This window comes from Bombina bombina, chromosome 2 (genome assembly GCF_027579735.1).
Source record: "Bombina bombina isolate aBomBom1 chromosome 2, aBomBom1.pri, whole genome shotgun sequence".
Taxonomy (NCBI): domain Eukaryota; kingdom Metazoa; phylum Chordata; class Amphibia; order Anura; family Bombinatoridae; genus Bombina; species Bombina bombina.
Window position 1 is genome coordinate 1,006,708,536 of NC_069500.1, and position 27,441 is coordinate 1,006,735,976.

General features: G+C 35.9%; 1 protein-coding gene across 1 annotated transcript in view; it reads left to right on the top strand.

Moving 5' to 3' along the window:
• The window catches only part of UGT8 (UDP glycosyltransferase 8), a 268,405-nt gene extending 255,106 nt beyond the window's left edge, over positions 1 to 13,299 (top strand). The window contains exons 5-6 of the mRNA XM_053703588.1: positions 5,757 to 5,976; positions 12,691 to 13,299. Coding sequence (XP_053559563.1) covers positions 5,757 to 5,976; positions 12,691 to 13,042 — 572 coding nt within the window. The 3' untranslated portion in view covers positions 13,043 to 13,299. The remainder of the gene's footprint in view (positions 1 to 5,756; positions 5,977 to 12,690) is intronic.
• The last annotated feature ends 14,142 nt before the right edge of the window (positions 13,300 to 27,441 follow it).

A 27,441-nucleotide genomic window follows, 5' to 3' on the forward strand; every position in this document is an offset into this window, starting at 1 on the left:
GCATTTGTATGGGCATTGCCCTGAAAAAGGCATTCAGCACTTTTGCTGCCCTTTGAAGGGCATTCAACTCTTATAAGAGTACCCACCCTAAACTAAAAAAAAAACATTCAAAATTTTTTTAAAAAACCTAACACTAACCCCTCTTTAGGTACTCACAGTTGTTGAAGTCCCACTTTAACAATCTTCATCCCGGAGGCTCCATCTTCATCCAGGCGGCATCTTCATCCAGGCGGCTCTATCTTCATCCATCGCGGGACCGGCATCTTCTTCATCCCTGCGGAGTCGGAGCAGTTGATGCACAGAGGTAGAGGTCCAAGCGAAGGTCCAAGGAGGAGGTCCAGGCGGAGGTCCAAGGTGGAGGTCCAGGCCGAGGTTTATGGCGGAGGTCCAGGCAGGCAGAAGTCCATCGATCTCTTCATGCGATCGTCTGCCACACACTGAGGATTGAAAGGCAAGGTACCCCTTTTATACTGGGGGTACCATTGTATTCCTATTGGCTGGAAAATTCAGCCAATAGGAATTCGGGCTGCTAAAATCCTATTGGCTGTTCAAATCAGCCAATAGGATGAGAGCTACTGAAATTCTATTGGCTGATTTAAATAGCCAATAGAATTTCAGTAGCTCTCATCCTATTGGCTGATTTGAACAACCAATAGGATTTTAGCAGCCCTAATTCCTATTGGCTGATTCAAAAATTTCAGCCAATAGGAATGCAATGGTACCCCATTATAAAAGGGGTACTTTGCATTTCAATCCTCAGTGTGCGGCGGACGATCGCATGAAGAGGACCTCTACGTCGGATCAATGGACCCCCCGCCTGGACCTCTGACTTGGACCTCCACCTGGACCTCCGTCTTGGACCTCCACCTGACCTCCGCCTTAGACCATTTCAGGGCAATGCCCATACAAATGCCCTTTTCAGGGCAATGGGTAGATTAGGTTTTTTAGATTTTTTATTTTGTGGGTTTGGGGGGGTTGTAATGTCTTTGTATTTTTTTTCAGGTAAAAGAGCTATTTAACTTAGGTCAATGCCCTTCAAAAGGCCCTATTAAGGGCTATTGGTAGTTATTCTAGATTAGGTTTTTAATTTTGGGGTGTGTTTTTTTTAAATGGGTATTAGAATAGGAATAATGGTTATTATTTTGGATAATTCGGTTGTTATTTTGTGTAATGTTTTTTTTCATTTTGGGTGGATTTTTCTTTTTAGAATAGCCATTTTTTTATTTTTAATGGGCAGCAAAAGAACTGGAAGCCATTTTAAGGGTAATGCTCATACAAATGCCCTTTTCAGGGCAATGGGTAGATGGGTTTTACTTTAATTTTATTTTGTGGGTTTGGGGGGTGGGGGTTTGTATACTGTTAAGGGGGGGTTTGTTTTTCTTTTGTAGAAAAAGAGCTTATACCTTTAGGGCAATGCCCTTCAAAAGGCTCTTTTAAGGGCCCATAACAGGTCCTCTTGATGGTCCTTGGTAGTTTATTATTGATTAGGGTTTTTTATTTTGGGATTTTTTTTTTTAAAGGGTATTAGAATAGGAATATATTTTATTGTTTTGGATTATTTCGTTTGTTATCTTTTGTAATGGTAGGATTTTTATTTTTTTGTAATTTTAGTGTTTTTTTTATTTTTTGTAATGGTAGGTGTTAGTATAAGGAAGCTTAGGTTTTATTTGACAGGTAAATTTGTATTTATTTTAACTAGGTATTTAGTAAATAGTTAATAGTCTACCTAGTAAAAATAAATACAAACTTACCTGTGATATAAAAATAAAACCTAAGATAGCTACAATATAACTATTAGTTATATTGTGGTAGTGATGTGGGAGGCCAGAGGTTTAAGGGTTTATAACTTTATTTAGTGGTAGCGATGTCGGGGAGCGGCGGAATAGGGATTAATAAATTTATTATAGTGTGGGCAAAGTTGGGGTGCGGGAGATTAGGGGTTAATAACTTTAGTATAGTGACAGCAATGTCGGGGAGCGGCGGAATAGGGTTTAATACATTTTATTAGTGGTGGCAATGTCGGGAGCAGCAGATTAGGGGTTAATAACTTAAAAATAGTGTTTGCGAAGTGGGAGGGTCTCGGTTTAGGGGTTAATAGGTAGTTTATGGGTGTTTAGTGCACTTTGTAACACTTTAGTTATGCTCTCAGATTGCGAAACGAATCTCCTCACTGCAAAACTCGTGATGGCTGCGCTATGGAAGTCCCATGAAAAAAAATGTAATTTGTACGAGTGCGGGACTGACGTTCCGTTACAGGCTAAAAGGCTTGCAGTACAGCTATACCGACAAGACTTGTAATGGCTGCAGTGCTGTTGTAACGCTGAAATTACCATTTTTCAGCGTTAAAACCCGAATGCAAAACTTGTAATCTAGTTGTTGTTTTCTTGAATTGAGCACTTATGAATGCAGCTTCTTGCTTTTAGTAAAAAAGAAAGAGCTATCATTATAAAACTTAACTACTGTCACATGATTTATGCATCAAAATTCCACTTCTAATCATGGGCAAGAAACTGGCTGGAACTAGGGAAGGTGTCTCCTAGCAACCACTTTAAAGGGAAGCCACTTTGCCTACCTGTAGAGACCACAACGGTGCAAGGAAGAAATAGATCCTATACGTGATTGCATTTATACACTCATACAGAATATTGCTACAAATTAGTATTACTAATAGCATAACTAAGAGGATGTGTCTTCTAGGTGGATAAAATGTGACTTGTATTATGTTAATGATTAAAATATAAACAGGTGTTCTTAATTGCACATGACACTTTACCTACAGATAACTAAATTGCCCTCATAAAAATTTATTTAAAGCTTTTATGTCAGGAAATATCTAAATAAGTAGCAGAGTAGTCTAGGTTACAGCCATACGTAAGTTTAATTGCACTGAGTAAATATGAAATTATCAGTGCTTTCAAAAGTAACAATGAAAATGTGTGTACATTATACATAGTGTGAAACAACATACACACCTAATAAAAAAAAAAATTGATTAGTTTTAGTGCTTTAAAGCAGCGGTTGCCAGCCACTGGTGGTCCACAAGAAGATGTTGGTGGTTCTTGACACCATCAAACAGGAATTAATCTCCTCTGATGGTGTCACCCCCGTCACGCAGCAACTCCCTACAGTGCCTGGCTGGACATCAGTGAAAAACGACGGAGGAGGAGTTAAATTACAATCTCCCTACACACGTTGTGTAGTACTGCGCAATTTGCGTAGCTAGATTGTATTTTTAACTTCTCCCAACCGGCGTGCTGCTCAGAGAAAGAAGCTTCCATTCTAAAACCAGCATAGGTTGGTATAGTCTTGGCTTGAAATAGTGGAATTAAAGTATATATAAAAAAAGAAAATCTTAAAAAAAAATTATCTTATATTTCATTTATGTTTTTCCCTTTACCTGTCTATTTGTTGTAATTTTTCTAATTCCTTCACATGGACTTACATAACTGTTTGTCTTCCTCCCCTCCATCTTCTTTTTTTTTTTAAATTAAATATTAATTATTTTTTATTCTAATAATTTTCCCACGCACAAAGCATTTTAATCATTTTACCACGCACAAAGCCACTTGAATTCCAGTAATTGCCATCCAGCAGATCAGCCATATCCCACCAGTATTAGTAATTGCCAGTAACATCAGTTGTGGTTAGTTCACATCCATATTGAGAGCTTTCTGATATAAACTTAATTTATGACTTCAATGTCTGTCCATGATCATAAGTAGTTTTGAATAATTCCTAACTGGGGAGGTAACTTGGAAGTCTTGTGGTCCTTTTAAACATAATTCTTTTTTTCCCACTTTCTGCCTCTCTGTTTCCAGCTCAAAAGTTGGCATTCACCCTTCATCTGTCATTTGGAAGTATTCTCTCAGTTCTGTCATTCAGTCAGTTAATTCCAAAAAATAATTATTAAAAATGTGTAAATATATAGTTATGGTTATACTAGTTATGTACAGTATGTGTGTATGTATATATATTGTACCTTTTTAAAAAAAAAAAAATTAATGTTAGTGGTCCACAGGATTAAAAATTGTAAGTTTAGTGGTCCCTGAGGTCCAAAAGGTTGGCGACCCCTGCTTTAAAGGACCATAAAAGTGCTGAAAGAAAATATCTAATTTATTAGAGAATTTTATTATTGTACTATTGCTTGTATATAACAGAGTGTTTAAGCCCAGCAAATGGTAGTATAATTGCTAATGCAGCAAAGGATTCTGGGTAAGATATGCAGGCTTGAAGTAAAAAAGTGAGTCATTGTGAACCTCATTTGCATATCTTACCCAGAATCCTTTGCTGCATTGCAAACAATGTATTCAGAGGTTTTCTGTGGGAAGAGCCAGCCTTCTGGCTTGTCTAGATCTTTTAATGAAGTACACAATGAATTATTTTCACTATATTGTTTGCTTAGTGGAGGATTTTAAACTCACTTTTCGCCTCCCAATAATTTTAAATATTGTTGTATTTCGCCCAGAAATCAACTTCACCCAGCAGTGATTCAATCTACTCTCAGCTGATAAATGTCAAACACCATGAAACAGGTTGTCCTGGGATGGTTCTGAATCACTGTACTAACCCTAGCTAAGCTTAAAAGCTGTGTATACAGCAATGCTATGGTGTAAAGGGAAGTCTGCTTAAAGGGACATTATACACTCATTTTTTCTTTGCATAAATGTTTTGTAGATGATCTATTTATATAGCCTATAAAGTTTTTTTTTTTTAAATAGATGTATAGTTTTGCTTATTTTTAAATAACATTGCTCTGATTTTCAGACTCCTAACCAAGCCCCAAAGTTTTATGTGAATACTATCAGCTACCATCTCCAGCTTGCTCCTGTTTGTGTAAAGGGTCTTTTCATATGTAAAAGAAGGGGGAGGGGGGGTGTCTTATTTGCCACTTGGAGTGGGCTTTCCAGCTACCTTTTCAACAGAGCCAAACTGACAGCTTCTAAGTAAGTTTTTAAACAGTTTTATACTGGATTTTTATATCAGAATCTGTGCATCTTATTCTTTATAGTAGTGTCTATTACATGCAGATATATGAAAATGAGTGTATACTGTCCCTTTAACAGCAGGCTTGAAGTAAAAAAGTGAGTCATTGTGAACCTCATTTGCATATCTTTCCCAGAATACTTTACTCATTGGAAACAATGTATTCAGAGGTTTTCTTTGGGAATAGCAAGCCTTTTGGCTTGTCTAGATTTGTTAATGAATTACACAATGAGTTATTTTCACAATATATTTTGCTTAGTGGACAATTTTAAACTCACTTTTCGCCTCCCCATAATTTTAAATGTATATATATATATATATATATATATATATATATATATATATATATATATATATATATATATATATATATATATATATAAATAGATCAATGTAAATATTTGCATAGGAAATCAGCACATCTAGGCAAGATTCCCCGCTCGCTTTTCCCACAGAAACATGTGAGTGGTTATTCAGTTAGATGTCTAAGTTAGATAGTAAATATTAAATAGATAGATAGATAGATAGATAGATATAAATATTATACACACACTTGTCTGAGGACCCCATGGATTGTCACCCTGCCCCTGTAGAGTTTATAATTTAAAAAAATAATAAATAAAATAAATAATTTTTATTATATTATCAAATTTACCTGTTTTCTATCATTTTTCTTCTTCAAATTCTTTGAAATAGATAAGATTTAGTGTTAGAACTTATCTGAGTTTTGCAAAATTTGTGTAATATGATTTTCATGTAACATTACTATTTAGGTCTTCCTAAAATTAAGACATTCCTTACTCACGGAGGTCTGAACAGTATATTCGAAGCCATTTACCATGGAGTTCCAGTGGTAGGAATTCCATTATTTGGTGACCATTATGATACAATGACTCGTGTACATGCCAAAGGCATGGGCATTCTTCTTGAGTGGAAAAAGATGACAGAGGATACTCTCTTTGAGTCACTTAAGGAAGTTATTCATAATCCAAGGTAAATTATATACTTTTTTTCTGATAAAAAGAGTAAAAAAATATGTTTTGATATAAATGGTGATGCATGTTGACATTTTAGAACACAACACATTTAAGATTCATTCTTAAATTTCATAAGCTTGAAATGTTTATCTTTACAAGGGTAGTGTTATAAGTAATGGTGGTTCTACAGGGGGTGCAAAAGCACCTCAGTCCTTTTCTTTCCCCATCCATGTTAGACTGGTTGGGCTTAGAATAGTGAAAATTGGCCATTCCTGCTGCTGTCCCTTCACACAGTCACTCTCCTGGACCACAAAGCCACAACCTGAATTTCCCAGCTCTGTACACAGAACACTCGCAACTTCCACCCATGGACCTTCCTGATTTAGTCCCCAGCTGGCTGGTCTCTGCATTTAACTCTGCAGGCAAAGTTTTTGCTCAATCAAAATTGAATTTCTGGAACTACAATTGGTGACTATATACAATGCTACACTAGGGCAATTGCCTTGTAATAAAATGTAGAATTATTTGGTTAAAGTATACTCTCTGCGGTATCCCTTGTAGCTATGCTTGATATATCTGCACATAATACCTACGTAAACAATTGTCACGTTTACATATTGTTTAATAATAACCAGTTACTTGTACTGTGTATATCCCTTTAATTCTCTGATCAATTTACCTGCTATGCTATTTAAGTCTCCTCCCCCCTCTCCACTTTGCTTGTTATTGTTTTCCACTGACCATAGTGTGATTCAAACTGAGCACTAATTTACCTCTTTGGATTTCAACCTAAATTATTCTTTTGTGGATTCACTAAACTTTTCTTGCTGAAACCAGCCAACATCTTTTGTTACCGGATTGTCATTTTCTCTCAAGCCGTTGCTGTCAGCTTGCTTCATTCAGCCTAATCCTCCGCCCTGCATCGTGGAGCTGTGACGTCACACGCCAACATTTTCGGCATCAGCGCTGCAACCGCTTCACCTATTCAAGCCGTGAGATTTTTCCTTAAACTTTCTCAATACTTTGTTTACCCTCAAGGTACAGTCTGTAACCGCTTACTTATTTTTCATGCTATTATCTTTTTTTTGTAATAACTGCTACGCATACTTGCCATAATTCCTGATATATTGTGGTAAAGCTTTTTACTTTCATTGTAGCTAATTTTTGTGTTAACACTGTTTCATTTTTTCTTTTTTGGTTATAGTCTTGGTTTTTCTGTTGTTCCTCCAATAATCATTTAATTGATACAGCTATAGAAATATCTAATCCTATTTAACCATATAACAAACTTGCAAAGTTTATACTCGGATTCTGACATTACTTCCTTTAGTAATCCATGTTATTATCTAGTTTAAACCTTGCTACAAATCCTTTTTACTAAGCAGTTGTGATTCATTCATATATTTTTCATACTACAACATAGTATCTTTAACATTACAGAATAACAAGCCCTAAAATATGGATCCAGCTGAGATGTCTAATCAGATACAAACTCTCTCTCAAAAAGTGGATGCCTTAACTGATGGCCTCAATACCCTCAAACAAGAAAACCAGGGACTGAAAACTTATATTAAAGACTTTGTAGATAGTAGAACCCGGTTCCAGGAACCACAAGTTAGTCTCCCAGATGTATTCTCAGGGGATAGAAAACAATTTAGAGATTTTAAAAACGCTTGTCTTCTGTTGTTTGCACTAAAACCATACACATATCCCACTGACAGAGTTAAGGTGATGACTACCATTTCCTACTTAAGAGCAGAACCCAGAAGTTGGGCTAATTCCTTCCTGGAAACAAACGATGATATACTTAACTCTCTAGATTCTTTCTTTTCTACCCTTGGTCAGCTTTATGACGACCCTTACAAACAATTAACCGCTGAAACTGCAATGCGCTCTCTTAAACAGAGAAGAAGAGATGTAGAAGATTATATTGCAGATTTTAAGAGGCTAGCTACTGACACTCAATGGAATAATTTGTCTCTAAAAAATCAGTTCAGACTGGGTTTGTCAGAATCTATTAAAGACGAACTTTCTCGCATTGAAATTCCTCACACTTTGGAGGAACTAATTAATCTTAGTATCAGTATTGACAGAAGACTTAGGGAGAGACAAAACGAGAAAGGATATCATGAACCAACACATAAAAAACAAAACCCTACTTTACCAACATATTCACATGTTAAAAACACCACTGAACCTATGGAAATTGGGTTTCTTAAAGGCCCATTAAGCAATCAAGAAAAGTTAAGAAGGCGTTCCCAGAATCTATGCATGTACTGTGCATCAGAAGAGCATACTGTCAAGGCCTGTCCCATTCTCCAGAAACAGAATAAGGGTAAGAATTCCCATCCTTTTTATTCCTTAAATGCTGTGTCACACTCTGCAAGCTACTGTAACCTATGCCTTCTCTTGCAGTGGGATCAACTTCGAGTGAACGTTTCAGGGATAATTGACTCTGGTGCTTCTGCTTCTTACATTGATGTGTCTTTTGCCACAAAAAATAAAATTCCACTTATAAAAAAAAAGGCTCCTGTACCTTTAAGGGGTATTGATGGGGAGGTTTTGTCCTCTGGACCGGTAATGTATGAAACAATACCATTGCTCCTATCCACACCAGACCACCATAGGGAGTACATTTCTTTTGATGTCATTACATCCCCCGTCTTCCCTCTCATTTTAGGCCTACAATGGTTAAAATTACATAACCCTCTGATTTCATGGTCAGATCTAAGTGTAAAGCTTAATTCTGAGTATTGCTTATCCACTTGCTACCCTACCCTGCTTCTACAACCACCTCAAATCTCCACTGATATAGAGGTACCTGATGTTTATGCTGATTTTATTGATGTTTTCAGTAAAAAAGAATCTCAAAATCTACCGCCGCATCGTATTTATGACTGCCCTATTGATTTATTACCAGGTGCAGTCATACCTTGCGGTCATGTGTTCCCGTTGTCCAAACCTGAACTGGAACACTTAAAATCATATATTGAAGAAAATCTACAGAAGGGGTTCATCAGACCATCTACTTCTCCCGCTGCGGCCGGTATGTTTTTTGTAAAAAATAAAGATGGCAGTTTAAGACCCATAGTGGACTACCGGCAGCTTAACAAGGTTACCGTTAAAAACCGGTATCCTTTGCCCCTTATTTCAGAGCTAATTGAGCGTTTGGAAGGTGCCAAGGTCTTCACTAAACTTGACCTTCGAGGTGCATATAATCTCGTTCGGATGAGGGCTGGAGACGAATGGCTGACGGCATTTCGTACTCGTTATGGCTTGTACGAATATACCGTCATGCCATTCGGTCTCTGCAACGCCCCGGCAACCTTCCAACACTTTATTAACGATATTTTCAAAGATATCCTTGACACTTATATTGTAATCTATCTTGATGATATTTTGATCTATTCAAAAACATTAGAAGATCACATAAAACACGTCAGACAGGTATTATCACGCCTACGCTCACACTCTTTATATGCTAAAGCCGAGAAATGTATATTTCATACAAACCAGATCACCTTTCTTGGTTATCAGATTTCGGAATTTGGCATACAGATGGATGACTCAAAAATCACTACCATAAGACAGTGGCCAGAGCCAAATAATAAGAAACAGGTACAAAGCTTCCTTGGCTTTGCAAATTTTTATCGAAAATTTATAAAAAATTTTGCAGCAATTGCCAAACCACTTACCAACCTCACAAAATCAAATGTTAAGTTCATCTGGACTGCTGAATCCCAAAAGGCTTTTGATCTCCTAAAACAAAAATTTACTTCTGCACCTATATTACGTTACCCTAACAACCAACTCCAATATGTATTAGAGGTCGATGCCTCCGATTATGCTATTGGAGCCGTTCTTTCACAAAGAGAACATCTAAAGAAACCTCTACATCCCGTAGCTTTTTATTCAAGATGTTTGACGGCTCCTGAGTTGCATTACCCCGTGGGTGACAAAGAATTACTGGCTATCAAGGTTGCTTTTGAACAGTGGCGTCATCTCCTTGAAGGTGTCACATACCCCACCATAGTGTATACTGATCACAGGAATTTACAGTACCTCAAAAGTACGAAAACCCTCACTGCAAGACATGTTCGTTGGAATTTGTATTTCTCCAGATTTGATTTCCTTATCACTTACAGACCGGCTAGTAAGAACAAGAAGGCAGATGCTCTCTCACGACTGCCTACTTCCTCTGATCTCTGTCTTCCAAAAGAATCTGTAATCCCAGAGAATAAATACCTGTTGTTTCTCATTGATTCTATTCCATTCCTAAGAGAAGAACAACATAAAGACCAAACTAAGCCTCTTCAACAGTTACAAATGAAACAGGATTCCCTCTATTATTTTGATGAGAAGTTATATGTACCCCCTTCCATCAGAGATTTGATATTACATTCAGCTCATGAATCCTTATTTGCGGGACATACCGGAATCCACAAGACACAAGAGCTTATCAAAAGGAGTTACTGGTGGCCTGATATGAATACCGACATAATGAAATACATTAACTCCTGTTCAGTTTGTGCCACCACTAAAAGATCAAAACATAGACCCTATGGCTTACTCATGCCTTTACCTACTCCATCACGACCTTGGGCCGACATAGCCTTGGATTATGTCGTTGATCTCCCCAGATCCTCCAATTATACCACTATCCTTGTCGTGGTGGACTTATTCAGTAAGATGATACATCTTATACCGTACCACAAGCTACCTACCGCTGCCGAAACTATACAACTGCTCCTACTACACGTCTTCAGACTTCACGGTCTCCCTCGACGCATTTTAACAGACCGTGGTTCCCAGTTTACTAGTTCTCTCTGGACTGAATTTTGCAAGATTTTCAATATTGACAAAAGACTTTCAACCTCTTATCATCCTCAGACTAATGGACAGACTGAAAGGTCTAACCAAAGCATTGAACAATTCCTAAGGTCTTATTGTCATGTCGACCAACACTCTTGGTCTCAACATCTGCCCTACGCTGAATTTACATTCAACAACACAGTACATTCCACAACCAACCAGACTCCATTCTTCATTAACTATGGATTCCATCCAACATTTCAACTACTACCCCAAATAAGTTCATTACCATATATCTCTGATTTAACAACTTCCATCACTTCTAATTTTACAAAAGTCAAGAACGCTATTGAACAAGCTAAAACCAAACAGAAACTTTATTACGATTTAAGAAGGATGGCTCCACCACGGTATTCCCTTGGAGATTTAGTTTGGCTCTCAACCAAAAACTTACATCTTAATACTCCTAGTAAAAAACTTTCACCTTTATTCATTGGACCTTTTCAGATAATCAAAATCATAAATGAGAATGCAGTTCGGTTACAATTACCTAGCACTTTGAAAATACACCCAACCTTCCATGTTTCCCTACTAAAACCCTACCGTTCTGTACGTGATGCCACTTCACGCCAAAGTATTCCTCCTATCTCCATTGATCCCAACATTGAATATGAGGTTAAATCCATACTTGACTCTAGAATGTATAGGGGTAACTTACAGTATCTGATAAGATGGAAAGGCTACACTTCAGAACATGACTCTTGGGAGCCAGCTGTCAATATATCTGCCCCCAGACTCATCTCGCAATTCCATCAACAGAATCCGGATCGCCCTCATCCCTGATCCACAGAGTGGATCATTTAGGGGAGCATCCTGTCACGTTTACATATTGTTTAATAATAACCAGTTACTTGTACTGTGTATATCCCTTTAATTCTCTGATCAATTTACCTGCTATGCTATTTAAGTCTCCTCCCCCCTCTCCACTTTGCTTGTTATTGTTTTCCACTGACCATAGTGTGATTCAAACTGAGCACTAATTTACCTCTTTGGATTTCAACCTAAATTATTCTTTTGTGGATTCACTAAACTTTTCTTGCTGAAACCAGCCAACATCTTTTGTTACCGGATTGTCATTTTCTCTCAAGCCGTTGCTGTCAGCTTGCTTCATTCAGCCTAATCCTCCGCCCTGCATCGTGGAGCTGTGACGTCACACGCCAACATTTTCGGCATCAGCGCTGCAACCGCTTCACCTATTCAAGCCGTGAGATTTTTCCTTAAACTTTCTCAATACTTTGTTTACCCTCAAGGTACAGTCTGTAACCGCTTACTTATTTTTCATGCTATTATCTTTTTTTTGTAATAACTGCTACGCATACTTGCCATAATTCCTGATATATTGTGGTAAAGCTTTTTACTTTCATTGTAGCTAATTTTTGTGTTAACACTGTTTCATTTTTTCTTTTTTGGTTATAGTCTTGGTTTTTCTGTTGTTCCTCCAATAATCATTTAATTGATACAGCTATAGAAATATCTAATCCTATTTAACCATATAACAAACTTGCAAAGTTTATACTCGGATTCTGACATTACTTCCTTTAGTAATCCATGTTATTATCTAGTTTAAACCTTGCTACAAATCCTTTTTACTCAGCAGTTGTGATTCATTCATATATTTTTCATACTACAACATAGTATCTTTAACATTACAACAATAAAGCAAAAGTGCTTATGCTGTGTTTGTTTCTACAAGTATGTAAATCATAATATAATCAATTATGGGGATGATCACAAGATATTGTTTGATATTTATTGGCATATTAACGTCTGCCTTTGCAATATAGACCTGATCAGAAATGAACTATTTTCTTTGTTAGTTTGGTGAAAATGTTTATTTTGTTTAAATTTTTTCACTTAGATACCAACAACAGGTGCTCAAGCTTTCTAAAATTCACAAAGATCAACCAGGACATCCTGTCAGCAGAGCCACCTATTGGATAAATTATATAATCCGTCATGAAGGAGCTGAACATCTTCATGCTGCTGTTTCTGATCTACCTTTTTATCAGTACTTCTTACTGGACATTGCATTGCTTGCGGTTTTGGCCATTATCATGGCATGGTATTTCTTTTTAAAGTTGATTAAATACGTGATGAAGAACAGTGGCAGTACAGAACACAGCAGCCTCAATGGATTTTGCCATAATGGCATTGCCAATGGAAAGCACAGGAAAAATGGGCACATCAAGCATGAGAAGAAGATTAAGTGAATTAGAATGATGTTATATAAGTGAATATTTGAAGCTATGTCACCATAACTCCCTTTTTTAACAATTTGTTGTGTTAATGAAGTCTTAACTGAATCGTGGCAAAGAAAACTTGATCACAAACAGTATGTTTAGAATGTTTTAGCTATAAAACACTTCAGTTCTAAAGACTGATACTATGTGATTCAATTTTAACCCACTGTTTTCTAGATTGCCTCTGTACTAAGGTTAGAGAATTTTTTTTAAAAAAAGTTTGTAAACACTTGCTCCTTTTTTGTGTGTAAAACTTTCACACTATGAAAACATACCATTCTTGATCACTTGTGCAAACTAGATATCAAACAGGTATTTATAATGTAAAACTCATAGTTATTATCATACCTCTTTAAGTGAAAATGAGATAGATAAACTTCACATAATTTGTTACATAATATTTATATATTTATATGTATATATATCACACTTTGTATCCATCAATGAATATTACAAAACATTTACAAAACTATGTAGTTTTACAAAACAAATTCATTATCCTTTTGCACACAATGAACCATGAATATAAAAAACTATCACCTAGATTACGAGTCTTGCGTTAGCCTTAAAAAGCAGCATTGAGGGGTCCCAACGCAGCCTTTTAACACCCGCTGGTATTACGAGTCAGGCAGGTACAGGTGTACCGGTCACTTTTTTTCCGCGATTTTCGCATACCGCAAATCCCCTTACGTCAATTGCGTATCCTATCTTTTTAATGGGATTTTCCTAACGCCGGTATTACGATTGCTTGAAAAAGTGAGCGGTAGACCCTCTCCTGTCCAGACTCCTACCGCATTTGAAAGTCAGTAGTTAAGAGTTTTATGGGCTAGCGCCGTAACATAAAGCTCTTAACTAAAGTGCTAAAAGTACACTAACACCCATAAACTACCTATTAACCCCTAAACCGAGACGCCCCCCACATCGCAAACAGTTAACTAAAATGTTTAACCCCTAATCTGCCGATCGGACATCGCCGCCACTGTAATAAATATATTAACCCCTAAACCGCCGCACTTCCGCCTCGCAAACACTAGTTAAATTTTATTAACACTTAATCTGCCGTCCCTAACATCGCCGACACCTACCTACATTTATTAACCCCTAATCTGCCACCCCCAACGTCGCCGCTACTATATTAAATTTATTAACCCCTAAACCTAAGTCTATCTCTAAGTCTAACCCCCCCTAACTTAAATTGAATTTAAATAAAATGAAATAAAATTACTACAATTAAATAAATTAATCCTATTTAAAACTAAATACTTACCGATAAAATAAACCCTAAGATAGCTACAATATAACTAATAGTTACATTTGTAGCTAGCTTAGGATTTATATTTATTTTACAGGCAACTTTGTATTTATTTTAACTAGGTAGAATAGTTATTAAATAGTTATTAACTATTTAATAGCTACCCAGTTAAAATAAGTACAAATTTACCTGTAAAATAAATCCTAACCTAAATTACAATTACACCTAACACTACACTATCATTAAATTAATTACATAAATTGGCTACAATTAATAACTACAATTAAATTAAATAAACTAAAGTACAAAAAAAAAATTAAAATTTTTTTAAGATAATTACACCTACTCTAATCTCCCTAATAAAATAAAAAAGCCCCCCAAAATAATAAAATTCCCTACCCTATACTAAATTACAAATAGCCCTTAAAAGGGCCTTTTGCGGGGCATTGCCCCAAAGTAATTGGCTCTTTTACCTGTAAAAAAAATACAATGCCACCCAACATTAAAACCCGCCACCCACACACCCAACCCTACTCTAAAACCCACCCAATCCCCCCTTAAAAAAACGTAATACTACCCCCTTGAAGATCATCCTACCTTGAGACGTCTTCTCCCAGCCGGGCACAAGTGGACCTCCAGAGGGGCAGAAGTCTTCATCCGATCCAGCCAGAAGAGGACATCCAGACCGGCAGAAGTCTTCATCCAGGCGGCATCTTCTATCTTCTTCAATCTGGAGCGGAGCGGGTCCATCTTGAAGACATCCGACGCAGAGCATCCTCTTCTATCCAACGGCGACTGAAGAATGAAGGTTCCTTTAAGTGACGTCATCCAAGATGGCGTCCCTTCAATTCCGATTGGCTGATAGAATCCTATCAGCCAATCGGAATTAAGGTAGGAAAAATCCTATTGTCTGATCCAATCAGCAGATAGGATTGAGCTTGCATTCTATTGGCTGTTCCAATCAGCCAATAGAATGCAAGCTCAATCCTATTGGCTGATTGGATCAGCCAATAGGATTGAACTTCAATTCTGTTGTCTGATTGCATCAGCCAATAGGATTGAACTTCAATTCTGTTGTCTGATTGCATCAGCCAATAGGATTTTTCCTACCATAATTCCGATTGGCTGATAAGATTCTATCAGCCAATCGGAATTGAATGGACGCCATCTTGGATGACGTAACTTAAAGTAACCTTCATTCTTCAGTCGCCGTCGGATGGAAGAGGATGCTCCGCATTGGATGTCTTCAAGATGGACTCGCTCCGCTCTGGATGGAAGAAGATAGAAGATGCTGCCTGGATGAAGACTCCTGCCAGTCTGGATGTCCTCTTCTGTCCGTATCAGATGAAGGCTTCTGCCCCTCTGGAGTTTCACTTGTGCCCAGCTGGGTGAAGACATCTTAAGGTAGGGTGATCTTCAAGGGGGTAGTGTTAGGTTTTTTTAAGGGGGGATTGGGTGAGTTTTACAGTAGGGTTGGGTGTGTGGGTGGTGGGTTTTAATGTGGGGGGGTATTGTATTTTTTTTACAGGTAAAAGAGCTGATTACTTTGGAGCAATGCCTCGCAAAAGGCCCTTTTAATGGCTATTTGTAATTTAGTATAGGGTAGGGAATTTTATTATTTTGGGGGGCTTTTATTTTATTAGGGGGATTAGAGTAGGTGTAATTAGCTTAAAAAATTTTTAATTATTTTTTTATTTTCTGTAATTTAGTGGGGGGGGGGTTTGTACTTTAGTTTATTTAATTTAATTGTAGTTAATTGTAAGTAGTTTATGTAATTAATTTAATGATAGTGTAGTATTAGGTGTAATTGTAATTTAGGTTAGGATTTATTTTACAGGTAAATTTGTACTTATTTTAACTAGGTAGCTATTAAATAGTTAATAATTATTTAATAACTATTCTACCCAGTTAAAATAAATACAAAGTTGACTGTAAAATAAATATAAATCCTAAAATAGCTACAATGTAACTATTAGTTATATTGTAGCTAGATTAGGGTTTATTTTACAGGTAAGTATTTAGTTTTAAATAGGAATAATTTAGTTAATTATAGTAAATTTATTTAGTATTTAAATTATATTTAAGTTAGGGGGGTGTTAGGGTTAGAGTTAGACTTAGGTTTAGGGGTTAATAAATTTATTATAGTGGCAGCGACGTTGGCGGCGGCAGATTAGGGGTTATTAAATGTAATATAGTTGCGGTGATGTTGGGGGGGCAGATTAGGGGTTAATAAATAAAATGTAGGGTTCGGCAATGTTGGGGGCATCAGATTAGTGGTTCATAAGTATAATGTAGGTGGCGGCGGTGTCCGGAGCTGCAGATTAGGGGTTAATAATATAATGTAGGTGGCAACGATGTTGGGGCGGCATATTAGGGGTTAATAAGTGTAATATTAGGGGTGTTTAGACTCGGGGTTAATGTTAGGGTGTTAGGTGTAGACATAAAATGTGTTTCCCCATAGGAAACAATGGGGCTGCGTTAGGAGCTGAACGCTGCTTTTTTGCATGTGTTAGGTTTTTTTTCAGCCAGCTCAGCCCGTTTGTTTCCTATGGGGAAATCGTGCACGAACACGTTCAGCCAGCTCACCACTCACTAAAGCAACGCTGGTATTGAAGTGAGATGTGGAGCTAAATTTTGCTCAACGTTCACTTTTCTGAGGCTAACCCCGGCTTGAAGAAAACTCGTAATACCAGCGTTGTCTTAAGTGAGCGGTGAGAAAAAAAGGCTTGTTAGCCCCGCACACCATTACCGACAAAAACTCATAATCTAGCCATATTATTATAAATACCATATAAGAATTGTGTTATTAATTAAAAAAAAACCACAAATACCGATATTGATTTTAGAAGGAATTACCACTTTTTCTACTTTTTGGTATAGTTTGTGTGAAATAGTAATGTTACCAAAAACTAAATTAAACTATTAACCCATAAACCTTACAACCCCCTAAGTTTAAATTAAAATTACAAGATCCCTATCTTAAAATAAATAAAAACTTACCTGGGAAATAAAAAAAACAACTAAATTTAAACTATAAATTAAACTAACATTACTATTATACTAAAATTAAAATAACTACAAATTTAAATATTTAAATTACCCATTAAAAAACCTAACCCTACTAAAAAAATGAAATCTACAATTACAAAAAATTAAAAATACTAAATTACAAAAAATAAAAAAATACTAAAATACAAAAAATAACAAACGAAATTATCCAAAATAAAAACAATTACACCTAATTTAATAGTACTATTAAAATAAAAAGCCCCTCAAAATAAAAAAAACCCTAGCCTACAAAAAACTACCAAAAAAGTAGTAGTCTAGAAGTAGGGCCTTTTGTAGGGCATTGCCCTAAAGAAATCAGCTCTTTTCCCTGTAAAAAAATACAAAGACCCCCCCAACAGTAAAACCCACCACCCAACCAACCCCCCAAAATAAAAAACCTAACTCTAAAAAAAAACTAAGCTACCCATTGTCCTGAAAAGGGCATTTGTATGGGCATTGCCCTTAAAAGGGCATTCAGCTCATTTTCATTGCCCTGAAAAGGGCATTTAGCTCTTTTAAGAATGCCCAAAACCCTAATCTAAAAAAAAACACCCACACATTTTAAAAAAAACCTAACAATAACCCCCGACGATTCACTTACAGTTTTTTAAGTCCGGACATTAATCCTTATCCAGGCAGCGAGAAGTCTTCATCCAGGTGGTGAGGTCTTCATCCATCCAGGTTGCACCTTCTGTCTTCATCCAGGTGATTTGAATAGCCAATAGAATTTCAGTAGCTCTCATCCTATTGGCTGATTTGAACAGCCAATAGGATTTCAGTAGCTCTCATCCTATTGGCTGATTTGAATTTTCAAAATCAAATCAGCCAATAGGAATGCAAGGGATTGATGTCTATGTCTATGGGGAAAGCGTGCACGAGCACGTCAAAGCAGCACTTGTATTTTGTGCGGTTTGGAGCTCATCGCAACCATATCGCACCCACAAGGCAGCTTTTTCAAAAGTCGTAATGGCAGCACTATGGAGGGTAAAATAACGCTAATTTTTGTTGCGTTCGTTTCGCACCCTCTATAGCGCAAAACTTGTAATCTAGGTGATAGATAGTACTAAGAGGTAGAATCAGGAAAAAACTTGAAAAACTAGCTCATGTTTGTTTAATTTCAAAACATGTCTGTATCATTTTTATAAAATTATACAGTCATCAATTATTTGATGTTTGTTGGTCTTTTAATCTTGCAATGTTAGAACATTGCTTTAATATACTGTAAATAATAAAGGGACTTTGTGCTATTTTTTCATGTATATATCAGAGCAACAATATAATGTGTTAATAATGTTTTGGTAGAAAGAGACACAATGCACAAGTCCATCCATTTTTCAATAAGGAAATACTGTTAAAAAATGGAATTATAGATTTCAAATGAAAGAAACAGTATTATGGCCATTTAAAGGGTCACTAAACCCAAAATCTTTCTTTCATGATTCAGATAGAGAATACAAATTTAAACAACATTACAATTGACTTCTATTATTTATTTTGCTTAATTTGTTATATATCCTTAGTTGAAGAAAAAGCAATGCACATGGTGAGCCAATCACACGAGGCTTCTATGTGCAGCAACCAATCAGCAGCTACTGAGCATATCTAGATATGCTTTTCAGCAAAGAATATCAAGAGAATAAAACAAATTAGATAATATAAGTAAATTAGAAAGATGTTTAAAATTGCATTCTCTTTCTAAATCATGAAAAAAAAAATGAGGGTTTCATGGCCCTTTAAGTTATTTAACAAGCAGTCGTTTTTTTTTTGTTTTTTTTTAAATCTCTGAGCATTTCTAATAAACAGATATGTGAACACTTTTGGTACAATCTGAGAAGCAGAATGGGTTTACTTTGGAAGGGTGACATGTTTTTAGTTTTATTTAGTGCAATATCATCATCCGATAAATTTGTTCTTTAAAGGGATTACTAAACCCAAATTTTTTCTTTCATGATTCAAATAGAGAATGCAATTTTAAGAAACTTTTTAATTACTCCTATTATCAATTTGTCTTCGTTCTCTTGCTATCTTTATTTAAAAAAAGCAGGAATCTAAGCTACGGAGCTGGCCTATTTTTGGTTCAGCACCCTGGATAGCGCTTGTTGATTGGTGGCCACATTTAGCCACCAATCATCAAGCGCTACCCAGGTGCTGAACCAAAAATGTGCCAGCTCCTAAGCTTTCATTCTTGCTTTCAAATAAAGATAGCAAGGGAATAAAGAAACATTTTTAGGAGTAAATTAGAAATATGCTTAACATTGCATGCTCTATCTGAATCATGAAAGAAAAAAATGTGGATTTATTATCCCTTTAAGAGTCTCCACTGGATTGCAAGCACATCACTATTTCAACTTTTAAAAATAAATGCTACTTTTGTGGCTGGTCCTGATTTTGCAACATGAGTCGGTGAAGAAGAAAATCTATAAAATTATCATTATTTGTATTAGTTTGCTATGAAAGATCAGATGCAATATCTCAGATCTAAACAATTGTAAAACTGCCCATCTCAGGTACCAGAAAAGAGCACTGCGCAATATAATACATGCTTGGTTGTTGATTTCATAATCCCTTTCTATTATTGTGACTGAAACTAAGCATAGTTTGGAGATTTTATAAAGTATCCATAATATAATCATGTTATCTAATGTTATCTGTAAGACTCAATATGTGTTTCTTTACTTGAGGGTTTCTAGTTGCACATATTGTGCATAGTAAATGTACATAGTGAATCATTATTTATTAATTGTAAGTAAAATCTAATATTTTTATTCTTATGATTTGTTTTGAGTTTCACTGGAGTTGCTTAGCAACTTGAAATTGTATTTCTATCCTATCATGAGCTGTAAAAGTAAATAAAAATAATATATATATGTATCTCAATCCGCCTGACCAAGAAGGTTGACAGTCCCTGCTCACACACGATTCCCCTAGTGTACAATGTTAAATGCGGGCAGGGTATTGCTGCCCACTAGACGCAATGCTGGACAGACAGAGGTGAAGATGTAAGCCCTTGTATAACCGCTCGTTGTCAAATCTGGGTCTAACTATTAACATTGTGCTATTTGACATCTCTATTCTTGTAAAATGAAACATTGTACATTAAAGGGACAGTATACACACATTTTCATATAACTGCATGTAATAGACACTACTATAAAGAATAATATCCACAGATACTGATATAAAAATCGAGTATAAAACCATTTCAAAACTTACTTAGAAGCTCCCAGTTTAGTTCTGTTTAAAGGTCACTGGAACACCCAGTGGGAAATAGCAGACAACCCCCCCCCTTCCTTTGCATATGAAAAGATCCTTTACACAAACAGGAGCAAGCTGGAGTAGGTATACATCAGTATTCTCTGAAAACTTTGGGGCTTGGTTCGGAGTCTGAAAATCAGAGCAATGTTATTTAAAAATAAGCAAAACTATGGATCATCTACAAAATATGTATGCAAAGAAAAATGTAGTGTATAATGTCCCTTTAAGCTATGATTTGTAGGATAAAAAAAGGTCCTCCTAAATAAATATTTCATTGCAAAAGTAAACAGGAACATTCTAAGTAAAGATTTTTTATCATCAAACACATTTGTAGTTTGTTATGTTTGCTTTAGCACTTGGCATAAAAGCATGGTTTAGATTTTACCAAGTGTAGTTAGGTCATTGGTCTAACTGACCTTAAATGCAAATCAGTTTGTCTTTGGATTACTTCATAGGTTAAAAAAGACAGGAAAATGATTTCATATATAGGAACATTAAACTCCCAGATTTATTTTTCGTGTGAAATGTTTAAAGAAACATTAAATACAGCATATTTGCAAAATCAATAAAAGCACATAAAAAACAAAAAACAACAACACAATAAATGCTTAGGGGCCAATCTATCATGTGCAAGCGGACATGATACAATGTAGTGTCTGCATTAATCATTGCACAAGCAGTCCTTGTGAACTGCTTGTGCAATCCTGCCCCCTGCAGATTTGCGGCCAATAGGCCACCAGCAGGGGGTGTCAATCAACCCGATCGTATTTGATCGAGTTAATTCCTGTCTGCTGCCTCAGAGCAGGCGGACAAGTTATGGAGCAGCGGTCTGTAGACCGCGGCTTCATAACTTCTTTTTCCGGCGAGCCTGAAGGCCATTCGGAGCTTGATAATTCAGCCCCTTAGTCTGAATTTCAAATGAGTAGTAGATTTTTTTTCTGACAAATGTCAGTTACTTTCATTTTCCCTTCCCTCCCATAGCATGTGAAAACCACCAGCCAATAAACATATGCATGTACATATATATTGTGAACTTTTGCACATGCTGAAAAGTAGGGTGGCCATATTGCCACTTTTAAACAGGACACTTATGAAAAATATATATGTCAGGGCTGTTTAAAGAACTGATTTGAATAATGTTCCATTATACGAACCCTGACATATGTATTTTTCATGTGTCCTGTTTTAAAGGAATATTCAAAAACCATGCAAACTCAAAGCTGGCAGTGGTGTGTATTGCTTCTGAAGACATCATTTGTGTCACACAAGCCACTAATGACTCTCTGAGTAGGCATGGTGTTTGAATACTGGTGCACAGGTCCTCACAGGATATGTGTGTATGCCGCAGAAAAACAGTAATAGCTTTTACTAGAACCATTTTTGCTAATTGAAGTTTATTGAAAAAATGTGTATATTTCCAATTGAAATGCACCCATGCACATTTCATTTTTGACCTTTCTATCTCTTTAAGAGTGGGGAAATTTACCTGAGCTTATAATATTTAAGCAGTGGTTGCATGGATCAAAGAAAACATTTATTTATATGTGTCCCTAATTGACCACAGGACATGAGACCAGAAACTATGAATCCAACACACTTTTCAAGAGGTAGAACAGTGAACTGCTTTTGATGAGCAAAACTATGTAAAATATGCTAACAAAATGACAATGCTATTTTTTTTAACCAAAGTTTACAATGACATCTTGCTAAATCATACTGAAATCTTATTAGATTATGGTGAAATACCATGTGATCACATTAAAGCAAAGTACTCAATGTACTAAAGCTCTCCACTCTGGTGAGATCTAAGAAGGCTCATCAGTACTAGTGGGGTCCCTCAAACAATTTTAGTAAGGCATATGTTACCTTGTGAGATGTTTATCTAGCTATGAAGAGTTCTAGATGTGAAGTAGAGTCACTTACATTACAATATAAAACAAAAAAAAAGCCCCCAATGATTTTATGGGATTTCTTTCATTGCTTTCCAAAGTGTGGACTCAGGGCTGATGATGCTGATTGGCTTTTTTGTTCTTTTTCTGCCATTCAGATGGATGTAAAAAAGGAGCTGAATGGTAATTGCTGTCAGAGCACTTACTCTGAGGAGTTGATCTTCTAACAATCTAAAATTGTGGATAAATGAGAATTTTTAGTGCATAACGTCCCTTTAACTGTTTATAAATTGTATGAGTTTAATGTTCCTTTAACTGCTGTCTAAACATGATTTGTATCCTTATGTAAGATAAAGTAAGGGGAGCAGGAAATGAGAAATACATATAATGAATTCATAATTTTCGCAACAATTTAGGGTTTATTTTTTAGAAAGAAACATTGTGCACAATGGATCCTAACAACCCTGAAAATTCAAGTTGCTTGAGAACTAATGCTGCTAATAGTGTGTGAATGAAAAAAAATATCTGAGGTCAACATTACACTCATGCACTGAATATTATGTTTTATTAAAATTCATTAAGGTACAATTACAATTTAAAAAGGTTACATGAAATGAACTGTAACTTTATTAATTTTATAAATGATAAATCTTCTAATGTATAACATGAAGAATCACAACAATTAAATGTATTTCCCTATGCAAGATTCACATCCAGACAATTTTGTGTGTGTATATACATTATTAATAAAGCAATACTGAATTTTGAAGTTGTCTGTAGATTGTCTCTGATAACATGGATAAAATCTGCCGACTCTTATTTTTCTGAAGCCTTGACTGTCTTGTCTTTACTGTTTTATTCTTACATTAATCTGAAAATATACCCAGAAGGATAACAAATAATTATTTCTATTTGACAACAGAAGATCAAACAAAAACATTAGTCTTTGGAGTCATTATATGAATTATAAATATATATATATATATATATATATATATATATATATATATATATATATATATATATATATACCAACATTCTAATATTTATGGTTTGGATTTAGATTTATAGCCCAGGTGCCTGTAGCACAAAATCTGAAGCCTCCCCCCCCCCCCCGCAATCACCACTCACCGATTTGCCTGCGACCTCAACTAAGATGGCTGCTGGCAGTAAAAAAACAGCACCGCACATGTGCAGCTGCTTTCTTTGTTAAGGCCAACGCAAACATTGTGCATGTGCAGGGGAAGCCGGATTCTGTGCATGAGTAATACTCTCAGCAATCAATAGATAAGTTACTGGCACTACTGAATGTGGAATAGAAGGTAGGAAAAGGAACCTATCTGTACCGGTGCTGCCCCTCAAATATATACATTGGAATAAGAAGAGAGAGAAAAGGGGGCTAGTAGCACTCACCCTTCCTAAGAAGTATTATAATAAAACTAACTTTATTTAATTATATTAAAAGTAAAATTCAGCGAAACCTCTGATTACCACACAAAAACACCCTTCCCCCCTAAAACAGTCCGTGTATCAGTCCCCTGTTTCCTGGCCGATAACGGGAAGCATCGGCTTCAGGTGACAGGAGTGATAACTACGAAATATACAACTGGTTTGTAAACAACAAATGCATTTCTGCCGTAAACCGGCCTTTCTCAATGTTAACCGTTGTGTGATTTGTAAAAATTGAACAAGCCAAAGCTATCCCGACTACTGCCCTATAAACCGAGTCGGCGTGTGAATCAACCAATAGGAATGATGCTGACATTACACTCCTCTCTCTATACGTAGATTACGGGAGGGTGTTAGAATGACTCATTACTTAGTCTATTGGTTTAGCTCAGACTAGGGGCATGAATAATTACGTTCCAAAGCTTTTCTAACATTAGCCCTCACATCAGAGTCAGCGTGGTATAAACCAATAGAATGAGGCTTACATTACACACCTCTCCCTATACGTCATTTACGAGGGGTGTCAGAATAACCCTTTCCTAAGTCGATTGGTTGTGCATACTTTAGAGGCGTGAATAATTACTAATGTTTACACACATCATTTAATAGACATTTCAGGATATTCAAGTTAGAGATTTATCCAATATGGATTAAATTATTCCGAATGGAACTCTTAAATTATTTTCTGTGATGTATACAAGTTTTGAATATTAATAATGAGGATTAAAACTGGCTTGGCTAGTTATAAGAATGTAGTCACTAGATTTATACTCAAATCTTATACACTTTAGCATGGAACCGATATGCTCCGATTCCATTTTGTTGTGTCAATAGATGGAAATCATTCTTTTCAGTACAGCCCATAATACTAGTGTAACTATTTTTGTATATAAAGAGTTATAAAACCTGAACCTAATCATAAATCTACTAAATATCAAGCAATCAATGTACAATAACCATTAGATACTTCTTCCTTTACGTTTGTCTGGAAGGTTAGTACGATCACTAATTCCTGTATAAGGGTAATTAATATTAATTCGATGATATACTCAGGATTGTAGAGACACTATACAAATGGTAATACCAACACTCTAAATATACACTACATTTAGTAATGGTAAGTATCAGTGGTAATGATTCAGTGAACTAATAACTTATATACACTTTATATAAAAATTAACATTGTTTTATGGGGAGTTCAAAATATATAGGAGAAATACAGACATTTTCATAAGGGCCTTCAAATGTCGCCCCTATAACTTGAGAAAAGTTAACACACACAAATGAATAGTGGCACTACTCGGGCTTTTCCTCATTAGTTTATTTATCTGTATATTCACCTGTTTAATGTATAGTAACTGTGTAACTGTATAGAGGAAATGGTGCTTGTGCACAAAATTAATCCAACCGAAAGGAAAAATGATATAAAGGATACCAAGATTCCAAAAGTATGCACTTATAGCACTCTGGGCCCTAAACTATAGGGCGGGTGGTCCCACCAGGATTTTAAAAAATAACTTTTATTGTTACCATTAAAAAACCAAATTGTTGGTTAAAGTACACACACTATTAAAATACACTCCAGTACCAAATTCTAGTAGTATTTACGTTTATTTGTGATCAAATAAACGTAAATACTACTAGAATTTGGTACTGGAGTGTATTTTAATAGTGTGTGTACTTTAACCAACAATTTGGTTTTTTAATGGTAACAATAAAAGTTATTTTTTAAAATCCTGGTGGGACCACCCGCCCTATAGTTTAGGGCCCAGAGTGCTATAAGTGCATACTTTTGGAATCTTGGTATCCTTTATATCATTTTTCCTTTCGGTTGAACTTGAGAAAAGTGTTTGGTACTCCCTATAATTTACTTACGTACTCTTGACACATTGTACCTTTCTTCTTAGTTTGTATAAGGATAAAAGGGGTAATCATGTTGTTACAAGTCTAGTGTACTTAATCAAACTTCTGCCAGTTTGAATCCTACTATTATGGAGTCTTTACAATTAGACACTTCACTAGTAGATCATTCTTGCTTAATTCCTTAATTCGTCTACACAGTGAGAGTCACCATCCAATAAGCTCCTATTTTGAAACTATTTACAGATATACCCAGAAATTATTGTTCTCATTCATCCCATGGGGCATTACTGTGTTAAAATTAAAAATCCATTTAGATTCCATTTTTAAACGTCTCTGTTCTGTCTCGCCCCCTCTGATACCAGGTCTTACTCTTTCTAATCCCCAACATCTAAAGTCTCTCGAACTGCCATTATGTGATGTTTCTCTGAATTTTACTTTTAATATAATTAAATAAAGTTAGTTTTATTATAATACTTCTTAGGTAGGGTGAGTGCTTCTAGCCCCTTCTCTCTCTTCTTATTCCAATGTATATATTTGAGGGGTAGCACCGGTACCAATAGGTTCCTATTCCTACCTTCTATTCCACATTCAGTAGTGCCAGTAACTTATCTATTGATCTCCAATTTAACCAGTGAGGGCTCTAGCCAGCACGCTTCTTTGGTTACTTGAGCACACATCTAAAATTCCACACTAACTATGGCTACCTTTGACTTAGGAGCAGAAAAGCTCAAATGAACTAAAGATATTACTAATTTGAGAACCCGAAGGGGAAGAGGGAAACACTCAGAACTCAGCATAATTAAAGGAACACTGAACCCAAATTTTTTCTATCATGATTCAGATAGAGCATGCAATTTTTAGCAACTTTCTAATTTACTCCTATTATTAAATTTTCTTCATTCTCTTGGTATCTTTATTTGAAATGCAAGAATGTAAGTTTAGATGCCGGCCCATTTTTGGTGAACACACTGTGTTGTTCTTGCTGATCGGTGGATAAATTCACCCACCAATAAATAAGTGCTTTCCATGGTTCTGAACCAAAAAAATAGCTTAGATGCCTTATTTTTCAAATAAAGAAAGCAAGAGAACGAAGAAAAATTGATAATAGGAGTAAATTAGAAAGTTGCTTAAATGTGCATGCTCTATCGGAATCATAAAATAAAAAATTTGGGTTCAGTGTCCCTTTAACCTCTCAAACTAAATTCTGACTCCCAATCAGATTTCAGTCTTGAAAAAAGGTTTAACATTTATACCCACCCCCTCTTTGAACATGTTTGAAGCTATTAAAGACGCACATCTATTTACGAGAAATTTTTTACTGAAGAAATATTTCCGTAATATAGAGGATCCTACTATAGATATGGCAGATATGGCCATTATATATGATCTGATCACTCTATTAGAGTAAAATAGTGGAGATAACCTAGAAAGAGATGATAATAGTTGGAGACACATATTGAAGAAGAAATCACATTTTGTACCCCCTAATAGCACTTCCTTTAATGCTCTAACCTTCCTTAATCTGGTTTGTAATGATATATTGAGTACACCTAGTGGTTACAAGAAGGAGGATAATAACCTCACTCAAGGAGAAAATATTGATTTACAAGGAC